Source organism: Psammomys obesus, unplaced genomic scaffold (genome assembly GCF_907164565.1).
Source record: "Psammomys obesus unplaced genomic scaffold, mPsaObe1.curated_primary_1811, whole genome shotgun sequence".
NCBI classification, from domain to species: Eukaryota; Metazoa; Chordata; class Mammalia; order Rodentia; family Muridae; genus Psammomys; species Psammomys obesus.
In genome coordinates this window covers 24,559,267-24,579,886 of record NW_026590062.1, presented here as the reverse complement: position 1 = coordinate 24,579,886, position 20,620 = coordinate 24,559,267, and the positions used below count along the sequence as shown (strand labels likewise).

The 20,620-nt window shown below is 37.7% G+C and overlaps 1 protein-coding gene across 1 annotated transcript; it reads left to right on the top strand.

Annotated features, from left to right (window-relative positions):
* The first annotated feature begins 83 nt into the window (after window positions 1-83).
* On the top strand, window positions 84-19,406 carry Naa30 (N-alpha-acetyltransferase 30, NatC catalytic subunit). Its single transcript, XM_055606341.1, has 4 exons — window positions 84-971; window positions 5,842-5,965; window positions 8,360-8,415; window positions 16,039-19,406. The coding sequence occupies exons 1-4, from the start codon at window positions 186-188 to the stop codon at window positions 16,174-16,176; spliced, it is 1,104 nt and encodes a 367-aa protein (XP_055462316.1). The 5' UTR covers window positions 84-185; the 3' UTR covers window positions 16,177-19,406.
* The last annotated feature ends 1,214 nt before the right edge of the window (window positions 19,407-20,620 follow it).

Below are 20,620 nucleotides of genomic sequence, written 5' to 3'. Positions count from 1 at the left end.
ACACGGCCGGCGGCGGGCAGCGGCGCGGGCGGCCAGGGACGGTGGCCGGCGCGGCGGCGCGGCGGCGTGGGGGCGGCGCGGCGCTGGGGACGCTCGGTGAGGGACGGTTTCTGCCTTTGTTCCCCCCGCCTCGGCCGCCCCCGGCCCGCCAGCCCGCACTGCCTGGCGCCGGTCGGCCGCCGCTCATGGCCTCCTCTCTCGGCTGTGTCGCTTCTAGGATGGCGGAGGTACCGCCTGGGCCTAGCAGCCTCCTCCCACCACCAGCGCCTGCGGCCCCGGCGGCGGCCGAGCCCCGCTGCCCGTTCCCGGCGGGGGCCGCGCTCGCTTGCTGCAGCGAGGACGAGGAGGACGACGAGGAGCACGAAGGCGGCCGCGGGAGCCCGGCGGGCGGCGAGGCGGCGGCCAGGGCCAAGGCGCGTTCCTGCCTTCGCTGCCCGCAGCTGCCTCAGGAGCAGCAGCAGCTCAACGGATTGATCGGCCCAGAACTGCGACACCTCCGGGCCGCGGCGACCCTCAAGAGTAAGGTTCTGAGTGCAGCGGAGGCGGCCGCCCCCGACGGGGCCCCCAAAGTGACTGCCACAAAAGGAGCCGAGGGACACCCTGTGGAGAGAGCTCCCCACTCGGTCCCCAACAATGCTAGAACTGCACTCCCCGGCCGGCCAGAGGCAGCGGCGGCGAGCGACCCCGCGGCGGCCCGAAATGGACTGGCGGAGGGCAACGAGCAGGAGGTGGAGGAGGAGGACGAGCAGGTGCGGCTGCTGTCTTCGTCTTTGACCGCCGGCTGCAGTTTAAGGAGCTCTCTGGGCAGGGAGGCCGAGCCCGGGGAGGATCGGACGATACGATACGTCCGCTATGAATCCGAGCTCCAAATGCCTGATATCATGAGACTGATCACCAAAGATCTGTCTGAACCCTACTCCATTTATACGTATAGATATTTTATCCACAACTGGCCACAGCTGTGTTTCTTGGTAAGTGCATGGAATGAAAACGGTGAGCCCAGCAGAGATCCTGGCCCCTTGGGGCAGGGAGTGTGAGGGCCCAGTGTGTGGCAGTGGATGTATCCTTCATTTTCATACCTTACAGATGTGAAGCGCGACAGGTCGCACTTTGTTAGTTACCGTGTGGAAGGTAAGAGCTCGTGAGCTGGGTCAGCTTGGTACTACTATTGTTACAGCAGCAATCCTGTGCAAAGCATGTTTCACATGCCGGAGTGGCTTGTGTCCTGTTCACAGTGGCTTCTAATCATGGTTAGCCTTCCTCATCCTCAGAGCACGTTGCAGTGATTTAATTGGAACGTGGTTCTGTTCACTTACAGTCCTTAGTTACAACCATAATCAGGGAAGATTGTGTGCGGTAAACGTGAAAACCACGGCGGACATGGTTGTCAGTAAACTTGCTGTGGGCCACATTGGGGAATGAAATCTCAGAGCCATGTTCATTGATTATGGACATTGTTTCCTTCAATAGGGCGGTTAAACAGTTAAGAGTCTGCATGCGCTCAGGTGTGCCATTGCAGAAGGTGTCACTAACACATCCGGTGGCTGAGAGGCCCGTGAAACATGAACAGAAGGCCTTTTTGTGGGATGTAGGAAACTTAAGTATGAAACTATTCAAAAAGGTACCATGGTTTGTGTGTGGTATAGCTAACAGAAGGTTTTTTCTTTCTTTCTTTAAACATATATGTAAGCAGAACAGATTTGTCAATTGGATGAGATGAATAATTATATTTACCTTCCCAGCACGGGTAATCTCTTAACAGTTACACAGACCCACTTTTGGTCTGTCTGAAACCTTTAACTTAGATACCGTTAGACCTCAGGTGTGTGCTATGTGCCGCGAGCACAGCACGGTTTCATTGACATTTGCTAAAGGCAGCGTGCTTCTTAAGAGAGTTAAGCTGCCACTATTTATTGTTTTAACCTTGACTTAATTGCACTCAGTCTTCTTTGCACCATGTTTTGACAAGACTTCAAGTCGTGTGGTTGTGGTTGCTTCCACAGCGAGGTGGTGATCCAGAAATACTGCTGGATAGTGGAGATACTGGTAGCTTGCTAGCTTCCTTGTTAATTAGGCTTCAGCTTTATGTTAGAACATTTGTTTAAACCTTAGGTACTGCTTAGTTTCCCAGAAAGTGTGTGTGTGTTCCCCCTCAGCATTCTTAGAGTGTTGTATTAGAGAGGAGCTCTGCTGGATGTGGTGGTGCACACCTTTAATCCCAGCACTTGGGAAACAGAGGCAGCGGAATCTGAGTTCAAAGCCAGCCTGGTCCATACTGCGAGTTCCAGGACAGCCAGTGCTGTATAGAGAGACCCTGACTCAAAAAACAAAAAGTTCTAAGACATGTCAGTGAGTTTGGGGCAGTACTTACAACAGTATTATAGATCTCATCCAATGCCATTCCTCAAAATTGTGGATTGATTTAATTGTAAGGTAAGCCACAAATGGAGTGTGTAATGTGTAATGGAGTCATATTTTAAACTGAGGATGTGGCTCAGTGATAGTGGGCTTGAGTCATGTTCTATCTAGACCTCTGTTTTCTGGCATTTTAGACTATGGGAAACTTCAGTCTGTTATATAGACCCCTTTTAATTGGCCAGTTAATTTGTACTTCAGCCTTCACTAGCCAAAGTTTAACATTAAATTATGACTATCTAGAAGTTGAAATGTGTACAAATAGCTTGCTTCTAAAGTTCTCATATGAAAGTATGGAACATGACTCTAGGGCTAGCAAACAATAGGACTAGTTATACAACAGGCAGTTTACAACTAGGTCTTTCACATTGGTATGGTTTCAAATTGAATTTCCCATAAGAACTAATTTTTACTAATACTAATATTTTTTTTTCAAATTATATCTGAAAGGACAACCCTAGAGATAATGTAGACCCACCTTTATTTTTTTAATGGAAATAAAAACCGTGGTGGTGTATAATGTTCAAATCTATTCAGTAGCAGAGAGGTAAAGGTAGAATCCAGGCTTCCTGACCTGTAATGATGACAAATAAGATTAGGAGCCATGACCTACCCTTGACCTATTTTATGAAACTCATCATGGCACAAAGCTATCTCCACCAAAAGGCAGTTGTCCTTATAAACATCAGTCTTAGGGGCTTAGAACCTCCAGAATACCCCAGGCTAACATGTAATAGACCATACAGAGTTACGTGAGGTTAAACCTTAAAAATTGCCTATACTTGGTTGAGTCATAAAAACGAGTTTCTTAAAATTCTTCCTAATATTTGTTACACCGTGGAAAAGAGAAACCAGTACAAATTATGAGTCACTGTCAATTACCATAAGCTTTTACCCCCTTTATAGTTCGTAGAATTTTCACAGTTTCTGTGTTTTTGGAAGTTCTTAAATTTATGACTAACAGTGTACTACAGTATTTTCATTTATTTGTTCTAAATTTAACTTTCTGGTGCCCTCCAGTATTCTCTTTGTAGTGTTCTGGAATTTGGGAATCTGTATTTTGCAATACACATTTTTCATAGTTCTATAGAGACTTGACAGGCTTTTAGCTTTGTGAAGTTAAAGCAGAGATTTGCTACTATGCTCCAAAATGTGTACAGCAGCTTTTGTTTGGAAAACTCAGTAAGTAATTTAGTGATTGTTGTAAATGTTGATAAGCAGTTTATTAAGAAAAATTGTAATAATTGATTTTCATAATGAGCAAGTCATCATGTTTTTGTTTTTAGATAATATGCACAACTTGATTTATTCTTTTACATTCTTAAATTTGGGAAGCAATGTAGTCTCAAGAATAAACTATCATTTTGTTTGCTAAGTTAATAATAAGTTAATAATAACATAATGTTTTGTTTGGTAAGTTACATGGTCAGGATAAATATTTGAAATTCTGGTGTAGTGTGAAATTATTGTCTAGCTATATTTACTAATTTTAATTTTTCTTTCTGAGTGGTTTTATTAACTTTACGATATAGCTGTCCTATGGTCTTTGTATTTTCATTTCACATGAGCCAGCTTACTAGGTCAGGGCAATTTTTTTCCCCTGGCTGTTGTTACAGGTACATAATTTGGTCTGTGATAACTTTATGTATATGTGTACACAGGTCCATGTATTTGACAGTCCAGATCAGAAGATGGTATTAGTAGGGTTGGCCATGGAGCTCAGTGATGAGTACATGCATGTTATTGGCCCTGCCTGGTTCATTCCTCAGCATTAAAAAGGCTGTTCAGAATTGTTCATTTAGATAACTTTCGTCTTTGTTTCAGGTCTTAATACAAAAAGAAAGTAAATTGATATGTTATGAATGAGAAAACAAAATGGAAATAATAATTGTAAGGCTTTTTTTTTTCTTGGCCCAGAATAATTATGGAATGAGACAATGGAATGAACTATTATTATCAGTTATTGAATTTAAGATTCCTTCAAAAGAATTTCCTTTTAACCTAGTTCAGTTTATGTGAAATGAATTATCTTGCCTACAAAGACTTTTTCAAAGTTTACTTAAAAAGGAATTGAGAGCTGGGTGTGGTGACACACACCTTTAATCCCAGCACTCAGGTGGATCACTGTGAGTTCAAGGCTGGCCAGGTCTACAAAGCCAGAACAGCCAGGGCCATTACACAGTGAAACCCTATCTTGAAACACCCCTCTCCGTCCCCAAAAAAAGAAATTGAGGAAACTTATTAAATAATAGACCACAAAATGTTATAACAAATTCATGTTAAAATGGATAATCAGTATATGCTAGGCTTTGCTTACTAGCTTTTTGATCAATTCCTGATGGTGTTGAAATAGGTATTTTTGGAAAGTTAATTTATAAAACAAATACTGCTTGCTGAGATACTGTCCTATTTATATTTTTCAGAATATACTATTAGAACTTTTTAGCAGTATTGAAATACTTTCAAGTATTTGCATTGACAACACTGAAATACCAAAATGAGTTATCAGCATTTTTTTAACAGTTAGCCTTTAACACTGATAACCTCATAGTTTCATTAAAATATAAATAAATTATAGTATTCTATTACACTAATGTAAAGATTGGAATTTTGCATGTGTTTGTGTGTGTGTGTGTATTTGGGACAGCATCTTTCTGTGTAGAACAAGCTGGCCTTGAACTTAAGGATCCTTCTGACTCAGAACTGTAGCCTACTGAGTGCAAGCTATTGAATTTGTGGAAGCTTTATGATATGACCCATACTGTCTGGAATATACTGAAAATGAGACCATCATGTGTTTAGTTTTTGTAGTGCTAAAGTACGTTATGAGTGGGCTCTAAGTAATACCTTCTAAATAGTGCTTTTTCTGAGTAAGTGTTTGGTACTTTTTTTCTTCATCAAAGTTAACTGTCAGGTGTAATTTTCAGTTATATTATGTTTTATATTTATCTTTCATTAAATATTTTTTATAAAAGTTGTAATCATCTGCTGATGGGTAACTTGTACTGTATTTTATTGTATTCTAATAAGTAGACTTTTCTTTAAAATAATTTGTTCACTTACTCCTTCTTTCCAAAATGTAACTAGGTCTTTTTTGCAAACTATTTAATTTATAAGCACTTGGTGTGTAGTCTCCAAGTCTCAATTCTTGAGTGCTTTATCTTATACAAATTGTATCTCCCTGGCCTGAAGGCATTAATAAGCATTAAAAAAAAATCATGTTCTGAAGAATGTTTGAATTTTAGAAGTGATAATATTTGAAGAGTTGAGATTCAGTTTTCTGGAACTTTCTGTGATTACTGTCTTGCTCTGGAGTTCTCCTGATCTCTCAAAAATGCTGACCAAGAGTCAGTTGCTGTTTTCCCTTGGTAATTTTGCAGTACCTGATGGCAATGTGTTCTTCATAACTGTTTGTTTATTTTTAAGGCCATGGTAGGGGAGGAGTGTGTAGGTGCCATCGTTTGCAAGTTGGATATGCACAAAAAGATGTTCCGCAGAGGTTATATAGCCATGTTAGCCGTGGATTCCAAATACAGGAGAAATGGCATTGGTAAGGAAAATGTTATTTCACAAAGGTTGAATAAATAATTTTCATTTTCATGTTTTGAAACAAAAGCTTTAAAAGTCCATATGCAGGAATAAACTTCAAGGTAAGGGAAGAAAAGTTTTTTTTTTTTTTTTTTTTTTTATGAATTTATTGTGTGTCTGTGTGTACATAAATGGTTATACATGTGGCTGAGGACAACTTTGGGAGTGAGGTATCTTCTCTCACATGGGCTCTAGGGATCGAACTCATTATCAGGCAGTAGAGGCAAGCACTTGTGCCTACTTGGCTATCTCACAGTCCTTAAAGATTGTTTTTTTTTTTTTTCAACATATTTTCAAAACAGCATTAAAAATAGGTTTTATAAATTAATGTTTTTTTTAAAGATTGTCTTTTTAACAAGTAGCAGGTAATCAGTTTTTATCTTCAGGTTTTTAAAGTAATCACTTTCAGAGTTCTTTGTATTATATTCAGTACTGGAGGAAATATTCCTATTTTTTTAGAGAGTTATGAGGACATTTTATACCAGCTTCTGTTCTCGAATTCAGTGGACTTTACCAAAGCTAAAATTATGGAGTAGTTGTTATCATTACCTAATGCTAATCATCAAGCCTGTTTTAATTTGAGAGCCCAAAGAAAGGTAATTATTTTTTACTATTCCAAGATTCATGTTGTTAACCTTTTTAAAAGTTGCATTCCTTGTTTTCTTTTTCTTTCTTTTTTAGTGCGTGTGTGTCTGTCTCTTTGTGTGTGTGTGATAAAGTACATGAGTAGAGGTCAGAGAACAACTTGTGGGAATCTCTTCTATTTTGTGGGTCCCAGGGGCCTGGTTTGATCCCTTGCTTAGCCATCTCTGGTCAGTATATATAATGTTTTTAACTGTCTTCAGAATCATCTAGATGGTTTGAAAGAAGATGGTTAGAGCCCTCCTTGACAATCTTGTTCATGAGACTTTCCCTGTTGCCTGTTTTGTAAGCCTGGTTAGACCTACTGTCCTGGTGTCTAGTATCTGCTGACTCTTTTTACAGTGGAGAATCAGATGGAGAAATGCTTTTTGGGATGTGTAAAATAAGGAATTTTACATTTTAGGCTAAGTCCATGTTCATAAAATAGTATTTGCTGCTACTAGTACTATTAGCAGTTTTGTTACTTGCAGCTTTAAAAGAATATGGATGTCACTATCTAATACTCATATTGAGTCCTTTGGAAGTCAGGGTCATGTCATGAGAGAGCCCTGTAAATATATTAGGGTTTTGTTTATTGGTTTGACATTTGGTTATAGTGTCCATTTTTTTTTTCATTAAAGTGCTGGGCTTAAACACATTCCTTCCAAATGCCACTTGCTGAGCTAATTTAAAAGGTAATGGACTTTGTTTTTGGACAGGGTTAATGGCTTTCTACAAAAATTTGTTATGGATTTGGTTTGTTTTAGAGACAAATTTGTAACTTTGGTGCTTTTGGGAAGAGCTAAGGATTCATAAACAGTATTCTTGATTGGCAGGTTCCAGTGGTAGAAACTATTGTTTTAAGGTCACATCTTGGCCTTGCCTCTTGAGATGTGTACATACTCACATGCCTGGTTTGAAAACAAAGAGAAAAATAGAACAATTTAAAAATAAAATTTAAAAATAGAATTTGTCTTTTTTTTGAGACAGGGTCTCCTGTGTAGCTTTGGCTGGCGAAGAAGTCTTTGTAGACCTAAATGTCCTTGAACTTACAGAGGTCCATCAACCTTGCCTCCAAAGTGCTAGGACTAAAGGTGTAAACTTATCACACCTGGCATAATTTGTCCTTCTTAAAATCTCATTTGGCAGTTATTTCTTTTAATGTGTTGTGTTTGTGTATATATATATATGATTTCAAGTTATGACAAAATTTTCTAGACATACCACCCACATCAATAGAGTGCTGGCTTTGTTTTGCCAGGCTCACCAAATTTACTGCAGCTGCTTTTATCTTGGCCCCTGTGGTCCACGTTAGGTTGTTCGCCTTGTGTGTCCATAGATTTGGATGACATTTGACAAAATCAGCTCTGGTTATTGAGTAGCTTCTTGCTAGCTCATGAAATTCTGGATTCCTCTATTCTAGCTTCCACTCTTACCTTTTCCAGTATCTTGTAACAATAGAAACTTCTGCTTGGAGCTAAAAATTACACCTGAGAAAATGGGGTATATCAGGAGATAGTCTTTCCAGGGCAGCCTTATTGCTATGTGGAGGTTCCCTGGGCTTCTTCCGGCTGATACATGGTTTATTTTTTACTTCAAGGTGATCAATATATATATACATTCAAGATAAAACCTACTATTTGACATTTCTTTGCAATTATGATTATCATAGTTTAGATTCTTTAAGAAATTAATTACATTTTTTCCTTCATTAATACTCAGATCTATATTCTAGGTACTAACTTGGTAAAGAAAGCTATATATGCCATGGTTGAAGGAGACTGTGATGAGGTGAGTCTTTAAAGTGTTTAATCCTGGTGCACTGGGCAGGATTCTACTGGATAGTATAAGTTTTACAACATTCTGTAGTAACAATACCACAAGTTTTATTGCAGACCTACTATACAGATGCAGCTAATAGAAAACAATGTTATTTTGTTTAGAAACAACAGTAATTGTGATCTAGAGTAAAATTTAAGATAATGGACTTGAATTTATTTAGAATACAGAGTAAAATCTAAACAAACTCAGTAAGTAAGATTCAAAAGCTTTGCTATCAGCTGAGTCATTTAAACATGGGAAAGCTAAACCTGTATGGAGAACATTTCACTCTAGGAAAATGTATCTATTAAATAATGAACAGCTTGTTTGCGTATTAATGTAAGAACACATTTTTCTTCATCTTGTCTGTAAGGCCTCTTTTTGTCTGTAATTTCTTTATTCTTATAGCCCTATGTTTCACACATGCTTAGTAAATACTGGGGATAACTGGGGATGTTAACATTGTACAGTGTAAGTGTGAATAGTTTTAAACTAAAGGATGAATACTTTTCTCACAGCAGTGACAACTAAGAAAGTTGTTATTGTACTAATTCATGAGCAGCACAAATGGCATTATCTTTTGAAAAAAGTTACTTTAACACAGTCTCACTATGTAGCCCTGGCTAGCCTGGAACTATGTTGTTCAAGGTAGCGCTTGCCTCAACTTCTCAAATGCTGGGATTAGAGGCTTGTATGGATGCTCGGCACATGTCTTTACTATTAGAAAAGATGTCAGGTGCACGAAATATGGTGATTTATTTTCTTTAACCTTAGTAAGGGTTTTGATAACTTTCTAAAGTGGAGGATTTTTGTTTTGTTTTGTTGTATGAGACAGGGTCTTTATTTCAGGCTGGCCTAGAGTGTAGTACAGGCTAGCCTTAAACTTGCTATTATCCCGCTTCAGTCTCCAGAATACCTGGCTTATAGAAGTGTGGCCTACTAAAGCAAATTTTTTTTGGTATAAAGAGCCTGTCTCTGTTTGTCTGTGTATTTACTAAAATTCCTTCTACCATCTTGTTCCTTAACTGTGTCCTTTGTACTGAAAGCTGGTTATCGACAACCTTCACATTTTTTAATTATATTTTCATGAAGCTATACTTTTTAGGTTTCACAGAAGTTGCTTAGCAGTTTGGAGAAATCTTTAAGTTGATAGACTATATTTTGATTTTCTGCTGCTGAGACTTATTTCTTGTGAACAGAAGAAGCTTAGGACCAGGAACTACTTTGTTTCTGGGGTAAGATTTTCATGAGTTATATTAGTCATTGCCTGTGAGGCAAGATGGTTACTTACTGAATAAGTGTTGCAACCAGATTTTTTTCAAAGCTTCTAAGATAGGCTATGGAGATTTTGAAAATACTGTTAGTATGTGGTTAAATCTTAATTTTATAATGCATTTTAGGATTGAATGCTGTTATTTATCTATTTGATGTGTGTGTGTCTATATGTGTGTCTGTGTATGTGTATGTAGAGGCCATAGGTTGACATTGACTTAATCACTTTCCACCTTAAATTTTGAGATAGGATCTCATTGAACCTTGACCTCATCAGTTCAGCTGGGCTTAGTAGCAGACAGCTTTACTCCCTAAGCCATCTCACTGGCTGCATACCACAAGTATATTGAGTGAATTAATGGTTTGGCTTATTTAAAGAACTCACTGTGAGACACATTAATTTCTTAAGCATCTTCTGTGACTCTGTCACTTTGTGTGAAATTGTTAATTCTGCTTTTAACTGTTGTACAGAACAATAGTTACCATTTCATTCATCAGCCAGACCTAGTCAAGGTCCGCAGGGAGCCAGATAACAGTGGTCACAGTTGAGCTCTCTGTGAGCTTCCAGCCTACAGTATTAAAAAGTGCTGTCTAAATTGTGCCAGTTTGGCTTATCTACATAATAGTTTATTCCTAGGAGAATTGGTGGAACATCACTGTAATTATATTTCTCTGTTAAAGAGAATCAAACTCATTAAGCTTTAAAAAAAAATTTGTGTGTATGTATGTACCTGTGTGTGCCTGCCTGCTAGTCAGCTGGCCAGTCAAATAATGTGTAAAGGTGGTCAAGAAGGTCAGAAGAGTAGGCCCGTTAGAACTGGAGTTACAGATAATTGTGAGTTGTCTGATACTAGTTCTGGGAACTGAATTGGGGTCCTCTGTGAGAGCAGTACATGCTCTTAACCACCCAGGCATGCCTTTAGCCCCTCATTGTTTCTTTTAGATCAGAAAAACCCAGAATTATCTTTTGGCTTTTTCTTTCATGCTTCGATGTAAAGTAAAAGAGAAGCATTGTAGGAAATGTCTAGTATAAACCTAGATTAAAAAAAAATGTTTATAAGAGTTGAAGTGATAAAATGTTGAAAAATACTTTTTTCTTAGTATATCCTACTATGTTAAGGAATACATGATCTTTCTAAGAAGGAAATATTGAATGTACTAAGAAAATCTTTACATTTTAATTAGAGTAGCCATTTGTGTCATTTTTTAAAATATAATTGGGCTTAGTTAATCTATTAGGATGGTAACAAGCCAGAATTCAAATATATATACAGATATACATATGTATATATATTTGAAGATTTTATTTTGTATATGTAGGTATGCCTTGTATGTCTTAGGAAGCCAAAAGAATGACTCAGTCTTCTAAAGAGCAGCAAGTGTTCTTAATTGCTAAGCCATCTCTCCAGCCCTAGAATTCAACTTGTAACCACACTTAAGTTGTATCTGTGTAGTTGTAGTTACCTTTATATACATTTAGGGCAGTGGTTCTTATCTTGCATATCAGATGTTTACATTATGATTTGTGACAGCAAAATTACAGTTATGAAGTAGTAACAAAAGTAATTTTATGGTTGGGGGTCACTACAACATGAGGAACTATAGGAACTGTATTAAAGGGTTGTAGTGTTAGGAAAGTTGAGAAGCACTGGTTTAGAATATTTTAGGTTGCTAATTATTAATGAAAGTGAACCTAGAGCCCCTGGCCCTGGTTGATTAGAACTTGTATTCACTGCTTTATCTTCCTCTGGGAAATAATGGGGGGGGGGGGAACTGAAGCTTGGTTACTATGAAGTTGTAGCTTATGCTTGGACTTCAGTTTGTTTTTGTTTACTGGATTTCTTTTTAAAAGATTTATTTATTTATTTAATATGTATCAGTAGTGTTTTGTTTTCATGTACATCTGCACACCAGAAGAGGGCATTGGATCCCATGGGACTATAGATGGTTGTGAGCTGCCATGTGGGTGCTAGGAATTGAATTCAGGACCTTTGGAAGAGCAGCCAGTGAGTGCTCTTAGCCAGTGATCTATCCAGCCTGTTTACTGGCTTTCTTGAGTTTCATTCATCCTTAAAGTATAGATCAGTGGTTCTCAGCTTTCCTAATGCTGCAGCCCTTTAATACAGTTCCTCATGTGGTATTGACCCCACCATAAATTATTTTCATTGCTACTTCATAATTAATTTTGTTACTGTTATGAATCATTATTAAATATTTTTGGAGATAGAAGTTAGTTAAAGGGATCATGATCTATAGATTGAGAACCACTGATAAGATAACCATGTCTATTTCTTGAGGTTGCTGTCTAAATAAATGTAGCTATCCTTTAAAACTTTTTTTTCACTATTACTGTGAATAAGTTAATAATTTTGCATTGTGGTAACCTTAGTTTTTTTTTGTTTTTTGTTTTTTTTTTCAAATTAAATTGCCAAAAAAGCAGTTTAGTCATTGGGGCTGGGGAGATGGCTCAGAGGTTAAGAACATTGGATGTTCTTCCAAAGGTCCTGAGTTCAATTCCCAGTAACCACATGGTGGCTCACAACCATCTATAATGAGATCTGGTGCCCTCTTCTGGTGTGCAGGCACACTTGCAGGCAGAATGTTGTATAAATAATAAACAAATCTTTAAGACAGTTTACTCATAACTAGAGATTTGACCTAGTAACAAGAATTCCAAGAATTTCCCAAGAGAATTATTCACATCTGAAAACTTGTTCTAGTTTTAATAGCATTCATTATTAAAACTTAAATTTTTGTTTGTTCATAGCAAATTTTCACTATGTAATTTTGGCTAGCTCAGTGGTTATGGAGATCTCTTACCTCTGCTAGGATTAAAAGTGTGTACTATCATATTTAGCCTAGCTTCTATTTTTTTTCCCTAAGAACAGAGAAACTGACTTAATTTTTAAATAAATCAATTTGTTGTCTTCATGACTTGTATTTAAGCCTTCCTAGAAACATTTCCACTTGATACTGAAATAATTACTTGATTTTGGAATTTTAAAGATTTTGGTTTATCATGTGATTTACTTTTATTAGTTACTTGCATAGGACTTTGGAAAATGATGCTTTCTCTTCAGGTATTCTGGTCATCTAAAAAGCATGTTAATAGTTCTAGTGCATATGCAATATATGTCATATAATGAAAGGTACTAAGGACTCATTTAACAAATACGAGAAATTTCTGTGTGGGGGCAGATGTTAGATGCAGAGGAAGCAGCTGGAAGGTATACAGTGTTCCCTACCTTTCTTTAGCTCACTGGCTAGAATTGATATAGTTAGCGAGCATTGGAGGATGCCATAGGAGCAGTGTAGTGTTGTAGAGCAATGTAAAAGGAAACTTGCATTCTACTGAAGCAGTTAGCAACCAGGCCAGAATCTAGGAGGACAGAAAGACCGTTCTTCAGACAGAAGAGAAAATAGTTTATATGAAAGGTCTAATCCAGAAAATGTATCCAACTTGTGTATAGACCACATGTTTCAGAATAGCTATGAGTTTGGTTCAACACATTTGTAGATGGTGTCATATTGCATTGTTAAAAGCTTGGAGATGTTAAAAACAATGGAGGTGAAATAGATTGTGGTGGTAGACAGTTTAATGTTGAAGATGAAGAGGAGGAAGAGGGAGACTTAGAGTGAAACTGACGATGTACATGGAAACCATATCTTGATGGGTCTTTTAGCTTCAGATAAGTTTTAGATTATTAAGTTTGTTTTAAGGACATAGTCAATAAGTCATTTTAGTGAGGAAATTATGAGAGGATCAACTTGTAGAAAATGGGAGACTTCTTGAGCTGGTGGCAGTTTAGGGTGCTGTCAGTGTGGAATAAAAATAAGAGGACCACTTTGTGAGAAAATTTGGGAGGCAGAATTACACAGTACTCTGTACTTGGATTGGTATAGGAGAGTGGAGAGAAAAGAGTTCAAGACTGGTGGGCTTCAGGTTGAGGAGCAGGGTGATATGATGGAGAACCTCTCACTGAGATGCAGAGGTGTGCAGGTCCTCAGTGGGTTTGTATATAGCAAAATGAGGTTCTGTCTTTTCTCTCTGTCACTTGAATTCTTACCCAAGATAGAACAGAAAGATCCTCATGTGCTTTGCTCTGATTTTGTTTATTGTACTTCTTTGTTTTTCCCTCACTGTAAATGTCTAAAGGTTATGACATCCTAACATAACTGTGGCTCAGTGTGTTGATGCTTCTCAGTGACACAGGTGAGGATCAATAGAAAGGACAAATAGAGCAGCGTTTATAACAGTTGGGAGGGAAGAGAGTTTTAGGTAGAGGGAAGTAGAAATAAGAAGGGCACATACTTTTCAGAAGTATCAGCTCTCTGTTGTCGGAGCCACCAGTTCATTGATAGTCCAAAACACTCAAGTGGAATGTAATACTCTGTGATCATCAGTATCACCTGGTAATTTGTTTAAAATGCAAATGTGTGGGTCCTGTGTTAGGCCTCTGCGTATGAGACACACACACACACACACACACCCACCCACACACACCCCAGATGTATGTGCATGCAAGTTGGAAATCAGACCAACAGAGGGTATCTTCTTTGGTTGTTTTCTGCCATATTTATCTTAATTATTATTGTGTGTGTGTGTTTATGATGTGAGAGTGCATATGCCTTTGCACACATGTGGAGATAGATAACTTTGTAGAGGCAGTTTTTTTCGTACCTCGTTATGTGGGCTCCCACAGTCAGGCTTAGTTTGCCAGGCTTGCTCTGTACACATCTTCGCCTGCTTTGCCATCACCTTTATTTTTTAATTAAATTTTTATTTTTTTTACATTAATTACATTTTATTTGCTTTGCATCCCAGATGTAACCCCCTCCCTCATTCCCTCCCAATCCCATGCTTCCTCCCTCATCTCCCATGCCCCTCTCCAAGTCCACTGATAGGGGAGGTCTACCTCCCCTTCCATCGGACCCTAGCTTATGAGGTATCATCAGGACTGGCAGCATTGTCCTCCTCTGTGTCCTGGCAAGGCTGCACCTGGGGGGGGTGTGTGTCAAAGAGCCTGCCACTGAGTTCATGTCAGACAGTCCCTCTTCCCCTTACTAGGGAACCCTCTTAGACACTGAGCTGCCATGGGCTACATCTGAGCAGGGCTGGAGAGATGGCTCAGCCATTAAAGGCTAGGCTCAAAACCATAATATAAGCTTTTATTTTTTTTTGACACGGTCTCTTCATCTAACCTGTAGCTTACTGATTTGGCTAGACTGGCTAGTGACCTTTATGGATCTGCTTGTCTCCACGTGAGTTATAGAGACCTGAACTTAGGTCCTCACGTTTGTGCAGCAAGTAGCTTACCCTTCCTAGCCCTCAGCAATCTTCTAATCATCCCTCCAGGGGACTGATGGATCCTAATGTTTAAATTCCCTTGGTCTAGGTTTAATACATTTTTTTTTTTCCTGCAAAAGGCTAGATACTAAATATTTGAAGCATTATAAGCCATGGGTTTTTGTGACAACTGCTTAGCTCGTTCTCTGTCAATAAAGGAGCCATAGGCATGTGCACACATGGGCATAGCCATGTTCCAATAAAACTTACCTTCTTTCTCCCCTCTCCCTCTTTTCCTCTTTATTTAGCACCTGCCCCCCCCCTTTGATACTTTGCTGAAGATTGAATCCAAACCCTTCTCTGTGTGCTGGACAAGCACTCTACACTAAGCTTTATCCTCACCCTCACCCACCAGGGAAACGTTATATATGGAAGCGGACATCATTAAGATGTTTGGCTCAATTCCTGTAGTTTGCAGACTAGTCCAGACTCTAGACCTGTGGTTCTCAGTCTGTGGGTTGTGACCCTTTTGGGGATATAGAGAAGGGGGCCTATGACTATCACAAGAGTTGCCTAAGACCATCTGCTTATCAAATATTTATGGTACAATTCCTAACAGTAGCAAAATTACAGTTATGAACTAGTAATGAAAATAATTTTATGGTCGGAAGTCACTGCAACATGAGGAACTGAATGAAGGGGTCACAGTGTTATGGTTGAGAACCACTGCTTTATACCAATATGGAGTTGTTTCCAGGTTAAGAGAACACCTTAGTTTTCTTCACAGGAAAATTGTTGTTTTGTTGTCCAAGTCCTAAAAGTTGAGACATCACAAAAATCAAGAGAAAAGGTCTCAGTGATTTCGCCCATCTTGACTCAAAAATAATTACTGTTATTTTGATGATTTTTTTCTGTACAGCAGTACTTTTTATCATAGTATTTTAACAAATCTAATTTTAAAAATGTTTGATCTGCTTATGTACTTTGTCAGTTTTTAATTATGAAATTATAACAAGCTTTTTCCTCTTTTGAAGGTTGTTTTGGAAACAGAAATAACAAATAAGTCTGCTTTGAAACTTTATGAAAACCTTGGTTTTGTTCGAGATAAGAGGCTGTTCAGATACTATTTAAATGGAGTTGACGCACTGCGACTTAAACTGTGGCTGCGCTGAGAGACTGACAGCAAGGAACGGCTCCACCCATATGGAAGTGACTTTTGCATGCAATGCAATTTGTGCAGAATTGCTTTGCAGGTGGATTTAGTAATTCCCATGCAGCTGTTATCTGTCAGTGTCCATTGAGTGTCGCACAATATTTGTTGCACTTTGGCATGGCGCATTTGTTCTGAATTAAATGAGATTGTTTTAAACTTCAAGAGTTCTTTTGGTACCAACAGGATGTGCCAGTTAGTAGCCAAGAGTTGTTCATTTGCAAAGTCTGCTGACAGTGCTATTTCCATAGTGATCATTTTATCACAGAATCAGTTAAGTGGGACATTAATTTTGTCCTTAAAGAAGCCAATGTAGATTGTAAAAGTCTCTTAAGTATGCTAACATTTCACACAAAATCTGCCATAGTTTTCTGAAGGGGGTGAGGGAAAAGCTTCAATTTAGGTTTTATTTTTTCAATATTAAATTTTCCATTCTTGAATATTAGTACCTCAGTGATTAGTGGACGAAAAGTGTAGGGTGGAATTTGTCTTACAATGAGTAAAGATGACAATTAAATTGCGTCTGCCAGTGCCTGTGTAGATAAGTATTCTTGTCTTCATCTCTAGTTTTTGAATGCATGCTGTCTTTTCTTTTTCTTTAATACCTTTGCAAGCAAACTTGTTTTTATTTAAATTCTAAATTTGATAATAAATTATTTCAGATTTTTATAATTTGGACAGTTTTTCCAGGTGAGTGACAGTGGTTTGCTTTAGATGTCCCTTCTTTCCTTACAGTAAGAAGCTGACTCTCCTTGGGAAACTGAGAAATGGCTTAAAGGGATGGAGCTGGGATTTGTGGGGTTTGGATGCACTTTTTTGTTTTTGTATTTTGAGAATGGGGGAATTTTTGGAAAAGAATAGAAAATTAATGTAAATTGGTATGATTTTATTTAATCAAAGTGATTGCTAAGCTGTGAAGAACAGCTTCTATAAAGTAGCTGGGGAATTTTGTTTTGTTTTTTGTTTTTGTTTTGCTTTTTACTTCATTTGAATTCACATTGCTTCCATTTCTGAAAATATTTCACTTTTGGTTCTTTGTCTTAAAAATGAAATTTCAAGGAGCATTGTATCTGTTTTAAACTGCATTTATTTTTTCACTCAAGAGCAGATTCTTGGGGAAACCTTTGCTTTGTTCCTCCAGAAAGAACAGTGGGATGAAAAAAATTTTTAATGAGTTCTTTGGGTTTTCTGAGCAGCCAAGGTGTTTATTAGTTAAAATGAATTTTGGCTAATCAGTGTAATGTTAACAAATTTTAGCTCACTGTTTTGAGTAAACCTGTGGTGGATAATTTCTTTAACTAGAACACCTAAGCACTCATAAGGAAAAAGATTCATTTTCTGAAAAATGTTTTAAGGAATCTGGCATTCATGTTGTTATTTTCAGTTGAATATGCTTTTCTTCTGCTCTAGTACTTGGTTTGGATTTTATTTTATGGCTGTAATTACTGTATTTTTTAAAACCCTACCTCCATTAACAGTTGGTAAAGGCCCCTTTTCAGGAAAGTTTGTCGCTTTTTTTTTTTTTTTTTTTTAAAGGAAAGCTGCTCTTTGCTCAGTATAGTATTTTGAAAGTGAACATGGTAACAAGTACTTTTAAAATAAAGATGCACAGTTTATATTTGAAAATAAAAACTTCCTGCTGGTGGGATCATTTATAGTTCCTTGTTTTTAAGAAAATGTGTCTTTCCATTTTATATTGCTCTTTAAAGTTTAATGCAGAATTCTGGTAATATTAAAAATGTGATGACCACATAGTACTCAGCTTTTCTGCTAACCATTTTGAGTCTGTTCTGGTCAAACTTAATTTGGGCTTCAGCATTTAGAAGAATGCCAGTCATCATGAGCCCCTGTTTTTACTTTCATGGTGAAGGAACGTAGCTGAACAGTATACTTGACATCATCAGATTTTGTTTTGATTTGCTGATGCATAAGTATGAATTGTTGATGAACATACATTTTCTTGAATCACTCTAATGGGTATAGTTGTAGAGTAGATACATGCTAAATTTATCAGTTCGGAAGTTTTGTTCTTGCTAGGTTGTCAGTGAAAGTACCACTACTACCTTTAACTTCAGATTTGCTGAATTAACTCAACTGATTGTCTGATGACCTTAACTATGTGACTAAAATATCTGATCATTACAGTGCTGCTCAATGGATGGCTATATATTGAGTATCAGTGTATACATTGATGTTTTTAATTACTTTACTTTTTTTTTTCTAAAAGATTAACCTCTAGTTTGATAACCTAGTAACAAAATTAAAACTTTCCAAGTTGAAATAACTTCAAATATTAATTTGATAGTAGGCTTTCATTTTTCTTAAATTAGCTTTAAGTGGTTCCATTTATAATTGACAGTGGGTTCACTTGGCTAAAACTGAGCAAAATTGGTGCAACTTTCTTTTAGTGGGGTGCTGCCTCTTTAAGACTAACTGTACTATCCACTGACACTGGTTTGGCAGTTGATACTGTTGAACATTTAATACATGCTACCGTGAAGCTATATATGTTAGTATTGAAGAAAGCTAATGGGTATGCTACCAGTCTTGATGTGTGAGCTGATTATATTCCCTTACATTGGGATAAAACTACATATTAACTATGGAATAATCAAAGTCCACAGATCATAAAAAAAAATTAGTGCTTGATGTTGAAGCCAGCAAAATAAGATTAGTATTAAAAAGTTGGTTTTAACATTTTTCTGCCCCTTCTCCAAATTTCTTTGTACACACATGAGACAGATCTCTGGAAAGGAGTTTGTCATGTCTGAAATCGTAGCGTGCCCTGTGTTAAGGTATTGGTTGCCATGTGTAAGATTGGTTGTGTATATTTATTATGGTGTTCATCACTTTTCAGGAGCATAGAGGAAATCAGGTTGGTAGTACACCAGTGACTTTTCAGTACACCTCTACATCACTAGACTGAGTGCTGTAATGTCCAGGGCTTTCAGGTTTGTAAAAACATAACCATAAGTTATATTGCCATCACATGATTTGAGTATCTATGAACTATCACGTGTATCTCAAAAATAATGGACTGCTGTTTAATGACTGGGCATATTGCTTCATAATCTCCTATTGACCCCTATCCTTTTGGAGAGAGAGATTTAATGGGATTTGAAATGTGCAAGCTGTCTGAATAAGATACAGTCAAATAAAGTATGGTTAAGTTGTGTTTGCATTTTTCTTTAAGATACAGCTGTGTGCATTTTATAATTTGTTCTCAGATAATCAAAAAAGCAACCTCTCCAGCTTCTCACTGCCCTGAATCAAGAGTTATTTGGAAGGAATGATAAAGTTATCTGTCTACTTTGCATTCTGACAAAGTAAAATTGAAAATAAAATTACAAACTTGATTGCTAAATGTACTCAAGTTAGTCAGCTGATATAGCAGTTCCAGGGAGAACATTTTTTAAGCATTCATTAACTGAAAGTAGTTTCCTCTTTGTTCTCATTCCTAGCAATTTATTCATAAGACAGTTTCTATCTTTATTATTTGTGCAGTGCCTCCTTGTATAAGTAGTAGTTTTTCCTTTTGTAAACACTGAAGTAGAGCAGGATCTAATGGACTTTTGACCAATTCTTGTGAGAAACTGAAATTGGTAGTTTTATATGCTTTTATGTTTGCAGTACTGAGTATCAGTGAGAGGATGAGGTGAGCTCTTTGAATTGTGGCTGCTAAGTTTTTATCACCCCTCCTGAATATCTTGTTCTTTACAGTAGTGTGAAACTTGCATTAAGAGTTTTGTTCTTTGTCACAGTGTAAAGTCTCTGACTGAGTTCATGTTGTACTTGGATCTGAATGCTTCATAAACTCAGTGTAAATGAGAACGAGAAATGGGAGACAATTGGTATCCAGACCTTGATGATTTATTTTATAAACAGCTTAAAAACAGTTTAAAAAATTCTCAGCATATAGGACAAATATAAAAAAGCATACATAACTGCCAGTTTAATTTTCTCACAAGAATTGGTCAAAAGCCATGAGATCCTGCTCTGCTTCAGTGTTTAAAAAAGGAAAAAAACAAAAAACAAAACAACTTATATAAGGATGAGTGCCAGAGACCTGATTCTGAGACTGTTGACACCTTTTAGCTTTAACAACTGTAGCATTAGACCAATGGTTTATTTAGATTAATTTGAAATACTTGCCTTTCTGAATAAAATAGGTTTCATTTCATTGGTAGTCAGCCTGGATCATGGAGAAATGTCATACCTAAGCTTTTTTAAAAGCAGGTGAGGCTAAAGGCAAATGTTAATTCCAACAAGTTAGTATGTCTGTTTCCATGGGGCATCACTTAGTCCTCACTGGCCGTTTGGTTAGCTGTGCTTCATTGAAAGGCAGCAGTGCGCATGACACCTCACAGAGGATCACTCGGTGTGCTACAGCCTCTCGTGAGCTGCTG